A 10,076-nucleotide genomic window follows, 5' to 3' on the forward strand; every position below is an offset into this window, starting at 1 on the left:
GACACGGAAGAGGAACAAATGTTGCTAAATCTATTATTACTTTGTACTTAACACACTTTGCTTTATCACCTCTCATTCGATTATCAATGTATGCATCCATCCTTATCTCACTATAACTTAATTTTTACTATTTTTAAAATCTTTAAACTAAATAAATAATTAAATATAAAATATATAAATTTTTTATAACACGTCATTACATTTTTAAAGGTAAGTGATAATTTCATTTAGTGGAGTAGGACAGAGTCGGATAAGTAATTATCACAACCGTTAAAAAAATCCCACTCTACCTTTACTTTCCAAAAGAAAAAAAGCACTTCATTTAGAGTAGGTCGGTTCAAAATCAATAGAATGGTTAAGGTTTTGCTATCCTTATATATCACATATATATAACACAATTGCTTAGTAAAAATAACATACAATCAATAATGAAATGTATAAATAATATAAATTAATCTAATATATTATTATTATTAAATACAACAAACTATAATTTAATTTAACTTAATATATTTTAATAATTAAATACAATAAACTTGTATGATATGTAAATTAGTATATTAAATATTTTGTATGAATTACATATCATACTTATAAAATTATTTTATATTAATTATTATTTTTACATAATACTCATAAGTTATCCGATTTTATATCCTGTTTAAAATTATGAATTAACTAAATACAACTAGACCTAATTCTAAAATTTGGTAGCCCAATTTCCACCCACTGATTTTGTGAAAAAAGGGATATTAAATTAATTTATTTGGCAATAACAAATGTCATGAAAAGCAATCCAATCCGTTGAACAAAACGTTGAAAAGGAATCTAAACCTTCGGATGATTGTTTTTCAGACAGCAGTTATTTTGTAATCCAACCCCTTCATCGCTTAAGATAAAAAGGAAATTGAAAGAAAAAGACAAGGAATAAAAAACATTTTTTTTTTATTTTTTTAAAAAAAAGGCAAAACAAAAGATAAAAGAAAGGGATTTTTCAATTTTCAGTTCGTTTCTCATTTTCTTTGAAAAATATCTAATTTCGCTGTTTTTGTTTGGTCAATCAGAAAACGAATTTAAGGCTAGAGTTCGGTTTTTGTTTTTGTTTTTGTAAATTTATCCGATTGGAATCTGAGGTTGAGTACGTAATAAGGGGGGGAGAGGAGGTGAAGGGAGAAGAGGAAGAGGACGTTGATTTATACGGTGTCCTATTGTCTTTTAAAGGAATTTAGGTTTTGCGATATTGGGGTTGGATTAATTTTAATTTTAATTTTAAGTTTATAACTGTTTTGATTATGGGATTAGGGAGTAATGGTGGGGAGGATGTGGTGGTGGACGACAGTGATGGAGGAGGTGGTGGTGGTGATGGAGGCGATGGTGTTGATTGCGAAAATGGAGGGAAGTCTTTCGGCTCGGTTTCATGCTCGATTTGCCTCGAAACGGTTACTGATAATGGGGATCGGTCTTGGGCTAAGCTTCAATGTGGGCATCAATTTCATTTGGGTAAGTCAAAATTGTCAAGATTCGGAACTGATTTTTGTCAATGAATTTTTTTTTCTAGAACTGGGCTGGAAAGATCTGAGCTCTGGTTTGCTCATTTGATTTATTGGGTGTGTTTAGTTTTGGTTTGATTGATGATGGAAATGAGGAAATCATAAGGATTAAACCATTTTTATCGCTTATGCTATTTTATAAGCTGAAAAATGAAAATTTAGCTTTATAAACAGTGATGATTAATTTTATCAGGATCAGTTCAATGGAGCTTTGATATTTCAAATAAGTTGCTCTTTCTTTCTTCTTCTTTTTGTTTTTTTCCTGTCAATTGCTATGGCTGATTAACTTTAAGATGTAATTAGTTTTTGCCTTTCTTAGAGACAATTAGTAACCAGGACTCAAATTAGAAGCTAAAGTTTATCTTTGCTTGGATTAGCTATATTATATATTTTGGATGAGCTGCAGCCTGGGAAATGGCTACTGGCAGGACATTAGTTGAATTTTGAAAGGATTTGAGAGTAGGTTGTATGTTATTTTTGTTGGTTTGGTTGGGAGATAATGTTAGAAAATGATTGTTTAAAATCTGTTTTAAAGGTTCTAATTGATTACTATACTGTTTGTAATGATTGTCATCAGACTGCATTGGTTCAGCATTCAACGTAAAGGGTGCGATGCAATGCCCTAATTGCAGGAAAATTGAGAAAGGTCAATGGCTTTATGCCAATGGTTGCCGTTCATATCCAGAATTTAACGTGGATGATTTGACACATGATGAGGACCTTTATGATCTAAGTTACTCTGAAATGGTAATGGTTTATATTGCCTTGTTTGGATTTACATTTCTTTTCTGCATCTCGAAATGTTTAACCATCTCATCACTCATCCCTTCCCTTCCACTCCATATCAATTTAAATGAACATCAATTTTGTTGGTTATTTAGTGAGTGAACTTGATTTTTGAAGCCTGTAGTTAATGAACCAAATTTCTTTTTACTGAAGCCGAGTCGGTCTTCTTCATTTGTGTTCCTTAAGTGCAATAATTTCTGCCTAAATGGGAATTTTAACAGATTATGGTTTGAATCACACTGCCTCTATTCACAGCTTTGCAAACCTATACAATCCTGTCTCCATGTTAGTGTTTGCTTTTTGCCTTCTTTGGCTTTACATGTGCATTCACTTTAGACTTGCAGATAAGTCAAATTGAAAGCTATTTGCTGCTTACTAAAAATAAGTCAAATTGAAATCTATTTGCTGTTTACTGATTTAGTGTTTTTTTTTTTTTTAATATTCTTTTTGCAGTCATTTGGAGTTCACTGGTGTCCATTTGGAAGCTTAGCACGACTTCCTTCATTCGAGTAAGCATGCACCCATTAGACGTTAAATCTGCGTAGTTTGCTGGTTCAATTTTTCATAGCTGAAATGTGGTGGTTCTTTATCTCTTCTTCAACATCGAATATCTGCCATCTTTTATTTTTTGCATGTAATCTTTGTGACAATAACTGCAAGAGAGAGAGAGTATGGTGGAAAGCTGGTATCTTCTTAGTTAAATACTGATTTTTGGTGGCAAAATGGCATTGGAGATCAAGAAAGTTGTGGATCTGCCTTTCACCCTAACAAAATTCAACATAATAGCAGCTTGAGTGTAATGCAAGTATTGACAATTTAAAATCTGAAACTGATGCGAGCCAACTTCAAAAACTTATGTTGATGATTTTCTCTTTCAGTTGCGAATTCACTCTGTATAAGATACTACCAATGTTTAAGAGGTTTAAGCACCAGACTCATCTTTGGGCTGGAAGTATTTCCTGATCTTAAAGTTAATGGAGTATAGAGTATCATGACATAACTACAGCCTATTGTTTATTTCATTGGAAGTTACAAAGTGCTTATTACTCTAGGTTGGAAAAGCTGCTGTAGTATAATGTTCCCATTTATTCCTTTAACACGCATCATTGCAGTTTTTTTTGCCTAAATTCTTGCCTTGTTCAAGTTTCAATCATGTTCTCTCCTTAACATATCTTTTTTTCTCTCATTTTTTTCTTGTTTTTTTTTCAGGGTAGGAGAGTTTTCATCAACCTCATGTAAGATTTTTCCTTGTTTTTCAAGTAGTGCTTGTCTGTTGTGGGTTTTAGTGGGGCCTGATTTGCTGATTATAAGTTACACTGGAATGCAGATCATGAGTTACTGGGACAGCAAGCCATCTTTGCTGAACATTCAGCATCTGCTGGTCATCCATGTCCGTATGTAGCTTACTTTGGACCAACGGTTCATCCCTCATCCTCAAATTCCGGTGGAAGTGTTTCAGATAGTTCTAGTTTCAACGGTCACTGGAATGGTCCATCAGTGCCTAGTGAGATGCCTACATCTTATGCTTTTCCTGCGATGGATCTCCATTATCATAGTTGGGAGCATCAGTCCACTCCATTCTCCACATTTAGCAGCCGAATTGGTAGTTCTGATCAACCTCCAAATCCGCCTATAAATCAAAGGTCCACCAGGAGCAGTTCTGATACACCAAGATCAGCATCTTTTATGCATCCGTTTGTTGTTGGCCACAGGTATTCCTCAACATGACTGACATTTGTGATTCAATTGAGTTTTTACCATTCTTTATGGAAAATAGAACATCTGTAGAAAATTTCACCATTTTGTTCAGCAACAGAGCAACCATTTTCTAGAATAACAGCATCGATCTCTCCCCTTCAAGGGTCAACTCCTTCAAAAAAATTGCTTAAATGAGACACATAGGGAGCATAGAGCTTGATTTTATGTCTGCTGCTTCCTGTTGTAGACTTAAATATCTTTCAGAAAACAAAACTTTTGTTGCATGGTCTCATTTTTGTATGGAAGCTTTTTTATCTGCTGCTGATTATTTTAATCCAATTGCTGTATTGCTGCAGTTCTGGTGCAAGAGCAGGGAGTTCAGTTGCTCCGTCATTGATCCCCCCTTACCCAGGTAGCAATGCTCGGGCCCGTGATAGAGTTCAGGCTCTCCAGGCATACTATCAACAACATCCCAGCACTTCGCCAACCATACGGACACCCATTGTTTCTGGCTCCAGAAGATCAAGCGGTCATAGAAGTCATGCTCAAGCTGGACCCGCAGCCTCATCATCTGACCAAGTGGGTGGCTTCTATTTTATTCCGTCTGGTACATCAGGCCGTAACTTTCAAGAGGCAGAAAATCGCCTATCAACTCGGTTCCATCCTTGGGAAAGAGATCATCTTTCTCCGTTTTCGCTAAACCAGGTTGACACAGAATTGGGTTGGAATAGATTCCATCAATCTGCTACTGGTGCACCAGATCCCGGCATAAGATCCAGCAGTTTCCGCCAGAGGCACAGATCTGAGAGAATGCAATCACAAAATCATTCGTAGCTTATATCTTCGTCCTTTACACCCTTATTGGGTGAAGCAAACTACCCTACTATGAATGAAACCAAAAATGTTTTATGTATGCTTAGAGAGACGATATATCGTGCTTGAGACTGTCAATCTTGGCAGGCTAGAAAACTGAGGTGGCCCCCGAAAAGAAAACAATCATTTGGGTAGGCCCATGGTGTTTGTGCTGGATTTGGCTTCCCTTTGGCTTTGAGGATATATCTAATAAAATCTCAGGAAATCGATTATTTGATAGTATAACTGGATTGCACATTAATAATTGAACCGAATGAATCCAGGGTGGATCCGGCCAACCGCTAGCCACATCCTTAGCTTACAGTGAAATTACGATATTCGTTTATAAGTAGGCTGGCTCTAGGCTTAAGCAAATTGGCAAAAGTTCTGATTCAGGTGTTCATTGGCAAAATTAAAAACCAAAATTTCAGCGCATTTCTTAAACTCTTTACCGGCATAGGTGTGTGAACAGGACGAATTTACTTGGGTTTAGTTCACTGGAACCAGTTGAACTCAAAAAGTATCCAAGCCACTACTAATCCAATTAGAATCATAAGTCGAGAGCTATTTTTAAAAAAAAATTTATTTAATATTAAAAAGCATCAATTCGGACTGAAATTTGAAAAGAAAAATGAACCCACATTGCCAATGCCGTGACCTAGTTGATTCATAAAGAAACTCCTCTAACAGGCACAGCTAAAGGATGATTCAACTTTACAATCACTGGAACATACTCTCTTATTTCCTAAAAGAAGAAAGACCATTCAAGCCATTCCTTGTATCTCCTGAAAATAAGCAGTAAAAACCGGGTGGATATTGAGGGTTTAAAAAAGAAGATCCATACAAATGGTTATAAATTCAAGGATTCAATTATGAAGTACATGCCATAATAATGAATCATGATGCAGCAGTTGATGTTATAATCCAGCTCAAGTTCAAAACTACCATGCATGATTGGTCAAAATATGAATATAAACTCTAGTTCATGCAAAGAAAATATTACAATCAGCTGAAAGAGATGATCTTGTGATCCTCGCAGCTCAATCCAACTTCAATCAGATTTCACCTGTCAACCACACCGCATTTATCAGAATCAAGCAGGGATAAATCATTGATGGGAAATCTATAGGAAATTGAAATTAAGATTCAAAGTAACCTACCGATGGTGAACGAGAACGAGATAATCTGCAACTCCGGCTCCAGCTAGGGCTGCGGTTTGGTGGAGTTCTGCTTTCATGTTTACTGCGAGGCTGCATGTGAAGTAATTGCAAAAAACCAAGCTTTCAGAACAATGATAATATCTCCCTAACAAATCGAAATAACAACAACTGAATTAGATTCAACTTACAGATGGAGTTGGTGATCTGGATATGGAGCGAGATCTGCAAAAATTTCCACAAACAATTAAGTAAACACCCAAAACAATCTCTAGTTTCAATGCCACTTCCACCTCAGAGTAGGCATAATTGTAAAAATGGAATATATACCATTGATATTAAGCAGCAACCAGCAGAAGAAATTAATCCACTACATCTTTACAGGAGGTCATGACAACTAAAAACAAGAGAGAAAACCAGTAGAACAATGAAAGAAATACTAAAAGCAATGGAGAACATCATCTAATTTTCTATCGTCAAACACAAAAGATATTCCTGAGCACAAATTAGACAAATGTTGGAGTCCCAAGTTTCTGTCATATTCCCTGATTGAGGAAAACAGAGTAGCAAAACTAAAAGAACTTAATTCAAGACGGTCCATCTAACCCCATGCATTATATGCTGTTCCAGTCAAGCTCTCTTTGTGTTCTATACATCAGAACATATTAGAATTTTTAACGGTTTCCATAGGTGCTCGACAACAACAATAGAATTACCTCAACAAGAAAAGAATTGCAGGCATTCGAGCACCACATGCCATCAAGTTCCTAACATCCAATCCCCAGATTGCCGCAAATTGCCAGATCTAGCAAGGAAACAAGGCAGCCCTTATGAAAAAGGAATGAAAGCTGGCGAACTAAGTAATCCTTTTTCTCAATTACCCCCCCCCCAAGTTTGGGTTCTTTTTCTTTTTTTAATTTTAATCTGATAAAAGATGCTTTTATCTCCCATTCGATGTGACAATAGGTAGCTGAAGCATCCCTATAGGACATGCTCTAGGACTTCTAAAAGCAGTAGCATGAAATCTGATAAAGACTTGGCTACTTTTAAGGAAGCTTAGATTCATGTAGTGGTATAAGCAATTCAATGTCTACACAATATCTAAGGTTTCTAATCCTTTCTTTCTCAAAGCCAAAAGCTAGCATCCAGTAAAACACCAAACAAATTATAAAAAGTTGACACCATGCACAAAGAGCATGAAAAATGCACCTCAAAATTATCAATGAAGTACTCCAATTATATAAAAGGGCCAAAAGAAAAAGAACCGAATGGCAAATAGTCCAATTTCTTCGGTATAAAAGAAATTTTTGCTTTTAGCAGTAGAGAAAATGCCAATAAAAACCAGTTGAGAATAAAAGCATCAACAACACAATGAAATAATAAACTTACGCAATACCTTGAATTGGAGCGGGCTGGTGACACTGAATGGGAACATGGCGAAACCGATCTAGATACAGATGGAGACTGACTGGTGTATCGGGCCCGAGGAGACTTGCTGTAGGATAGGTCACATAAAGTAACGCGAATATGGTGAGAAACATAAATATCCAAACATTTATTTTCACAAAATGATGAAAAACTAACCTCCTGCTCCTGCTCCTACTACTATAACTGCAGCTACGACTGGGGCTTCGACTATACGGGCTACGACTTCTAGAGTAGCTGCGCCTAGAATCATATTTTGAATCATATTCCTTCACCTAAATAAAACAATTAGATACATGATCAAGCAGTGTAGCACAAGCATCAACCAAGAATTAAATATACAACATAGCATACCCGTATGTAAGCCCGGCTAAAAGCATTCCGAAACTCAGAGTCATCAAGCTTCCTTATCTGCAGCACAATAGAAATCATTTAAAAAAGTATCCCCATTCATTGTTAAGAAGGTTAAAACACTACGCAAAACCCAATTCCAGATAAAAGAAGTTAAAACTTAAAAGTGACAAGGTTAAAGCACAGCAGCTTACAGCATATTTCATGTCATCATAATTTGTGTAATCTACAATCCCTGTCATGCCTGCAAAGAAATTGCTATAATATTTAGGAAACGGCCACATAACTTTCAAGATTAACATGCAGGTTCAGCTTGCAATGCATTATGTTGATATAAATACAAAGAATCTAATTTGTATAGCCCTATGACTCTCACACGACCAATTCAGTGTGATGCTACAGAAATCTGAGCTTTTTCAACTAATAGTAATGGAATGAGGTGATGATGCAATAAATAGCATGATAAGGATTATTCCTCTTACCTCCACGATCACGAAACACTTGAGAGAAACAAACATCCCCCGCTTTGCGCATGTGATCCTGATCATAGGGCAAAAACCATATAACAAGTACAAACCAGATCAAATGACCTACTTCTATGCCTTTAAAAAACCTTAAGCAAAGTTACTTTAGTACTCCAGATGGAGGATAATTAAAGAATTCTACCAAAATTTTATTATCATTCACCATATTATTATTTATGCACTTGTAATCAAAACAACTGAAGAAGAAACATTAGTTAAACAACTCACCTTTAGGTCTTGCCATGAGGCAGAAGAAGGCAAACCAGTCACCAGAACTGCAGATAAAGGGATAATAAGATTAACTTGAACAGCAAGCAATTTTGCAAACGACAAAGACAGTGTTGAAGGCTATAACATACCACGATAGTCAGTGCGTCTGGAAGGTCCGCGGCTACTGCTACCACTGTAACTGCTATGGCGATCCACAGATGATGACGGCCTTCGACCACCATGAGCAAGTTCAACCTAAAAACAGAATACACATGGTTAGAGGGGAAAGTTTTTAAACTAAAAAGAGACTATAACCTGAAAAAAAAAAACAAGGAAAGATTTAACTACTAACCCGTAAATAATACCCATCAAAGTCATAGCCATCTCGACCACGGATTGCATCTTCTGCATCATGAGGATCCTCAAACTGCAATTATCCATTAAGAATACTAAAACCCGAAAATTGATTTCTTCTTTCCTTTGCCTCGCAATAATAAAATATGAAAACTCACCTCAACAAAAGCATAACCAGGTGGCCTTGGTGGGATCTTCAAGTCAATATCAACAATGGGCCCATACTGCAATATTGAAAACACAAAAGAAGCAACAAAAACAAATTAAACAAACAAGAGAAAAGAAAATGCATTGAACAGTTATGGAAACCCATTATTGTAGCTTTAAGCTAAAATTGTCGAATATAAAGAAACCTTCTATTATTTTCTTCACCCTCACTACCCACAAATAAACCTATAAAAACAATTCAAGACAATTTTTACAGTACAGTACTGTTTGCATAGATCCAGTAAACAGTGAAGAATTAAAAATATAGCTTAAATTAAGAAAACGGAAACAAGAAAAGAAATTAAAACCTTGTAAAATAAATCTTCGACTTCTCTCAAACGAGTGTCACCAGGCAGATTGCCCACATAGAGCGTACGGCTTGAGCGGCCCATTTTCCCTGCAACAAAACTCAATTTATTATAATATAAAATTAATTTTTATTCTCAGCTAATTTTAATTGCAAAAAAGTTATATGAAGAGCTTTTCAATCACCATTAAACAAATACTAAAGAAAGCTAAATACACACAGAAAATAAATATAGTAAGAGAAAAAAGAGTTAACTTGGAAGAGAGAGTTGAGCGAGAATGGTGTAAGATTAAGGGAAGTTTTGGTTTCAAAGGTGATTAGATTATTCTGGAAGGCTTTCGTGGCTTTGGAGGAGTTGATATTAAAAGCGCTACTAAAGAAGGAAGAGAGACGGGATTCTAGTTTCTTCTTACGTTGTTGTCACGTGTTTTTTTTTTTTTCTTTTGTCTCAACAGTTTCAGATTCGCAACCGTTGGATTTCCAGATATAGCTAAATTACGGTTTTACCCTCCACTTTTTTATGAAAATTACCTATTGCCTTACTCCTGGCCCAGTTCATGTTGGCCCATTGAAGTCCCCTCTGTGTATACTAACAATGTTGTTGAAATCAGATTAAATTATCTTATTCAATATAATAAGAGTAAATTTAGATAGA

General features: G+C 35.7%; 2 protein-coding genes across 6 annotated transcripts; one reads left to right on the forward strand and one right to left on the reverse strand.

Annotated features, from left to right (window-relative positions):
- Nucleotides 1-786: 786 nt before the first annotated feature.
- LOC107893283 (E3 ubiquitin-protein ligase RFI2) lies at nucleotides 787-5,129 on the forward strand. Its single transcript, XM_016818224.2, has 6 exons — nucleotides 787-1,500; nucleotides 2,128-2,297; nucleotides 2,790-2,845; nucleotides 3,546-3,571; nucleotides 3,664-4,048; nucleotides 4,391-5,129. The coding sequence occupies exons 1-6, from the start codon at nucleotides 1,293-1,295 to the stop codon at nucleotides 4,866-4,868; spliced, it is 1,323 nt and encodes a 440-aa protein (XP_016673713.2). The 5' UTR covers nucleotides 787-1,292; the 3' UTR covers nucleotides 4,869-5,129.
- Nucleotides 5,130-5,460: 331 nt separating this feature from the next.
- Nucleotides 5,461-9,808, reverse strand: LOC107893284 (serine/arginine-rich splicing factor SR30). Of its 5 annotated transcripts, none has more exons than XM_041085552.1 (14): nucleotides 9,423-9,808; nucleotides 9,066-9,131; nucleotides 8,906-8,980; nucleotides 8,703-8,808; nucleotides 8,572-8,618; nucleotides 8,302-8,359; nucleotides 8,014-8,063; nucleotides 7,823-7,879; nucleotides 7,628-7,743; nucleotides 7,440-7,538; nucleotides 6,235-6,268; nucleotides 6,047-6,136; nucleotides 5,890-5,952; nucleotides 5,461-5,671 (listed from the first exon to the last, which is right to left on the reverse strand). In XM_041085552.1, the coding sequence occupies exons 1-13, from the start codon at nucleotides 9,504-9,506 to the stop codon at nucleotides 5,938-5,940; spliced, it is 897 nt and encodes a 298-aa protein (XP_040941486.1). In that variant the 5' UTR covers nucleotides 9,507-9,808; the 3' UTR covers nucleotides 5,461-5,671; nucleotides 5,890-5,937. The 5 variants fall into 5 exon arrangements, 2 of the variants coding, with proteins under 2 accessions (XP_040941486.1, XP_016673715.1); XR_005907841.1 differs by lacking the exon at nucleotides 5,461-5,671 and adding an exon at nucleotides 6,760-6,848; XR_005907843.1 differs by lacking the exon at nucleotides 5,461-5,671 and adding an exon at nucleotides 6,374-6,440 and having other exon boundaries at nucleotides 5,930-5,952.
- Between the last annotated feature and the right edge of the window lie 268 nt (nucleotides 9,809-10,076).

This window comes from Gossypium hirsutum, chromosome A13 (assembly GCF_007990345.1).
Source record: "Gossypium hirsutum isolate 1008001.06 chromosome A13, Gossypium_hirsutum_v2.1, whole genome shotgun sequence".
Lineage (NCBI taxonomy): Eukaryota > Viridiplantae > Streptophyta > Magnoliopsida > Malvales > Malvaceae > Gossypium > Gossypium hirsutum.

Coding starts and splice junctions, on each gene's coding strand:
- LOC107893283 (XM_016818224.2), top strand. CDS start 1,293: ATGGGATTAGGGAGTAATGGTGGGGAGGATGTGGTGGTGGACGACAGT. Junction 1,501..2,127: donor TGGGCATCAATTTCATTTGG/GTAAGTCAAAAT, acceptor GATTGTCATCAG/ACTGCATTGGTTCAGCATTC. Junction 2,846..3,545: donor GCACGACTTCCTTCATTCGA/GTAAGCATGCAC, acceptor TTTTTTTTTCAG/GGTAGGAGAGTTTTCATCAA.
- LOC107893284 (XM_041085552.1), bottom strand. CDS start 9,506: ATGGGCCGCTCAAGCCGTACGCTCTATGTGGGCAATCTGCCTGGTGAC. Junction 8,619..8,702: donor CAGACGCACTGACTATCGTG/GTATGTTATAGC, acceptor CTTTATCTGCAG/TTCTGGTGACTGGTTTGCCT. Junction 6,137..6,234: donor CCAGATCACCAACTCCATCT/GTAAGTTGAATC, acceptor CTTCACATGCAG/CCTCGCAGTAAACATGAAAG.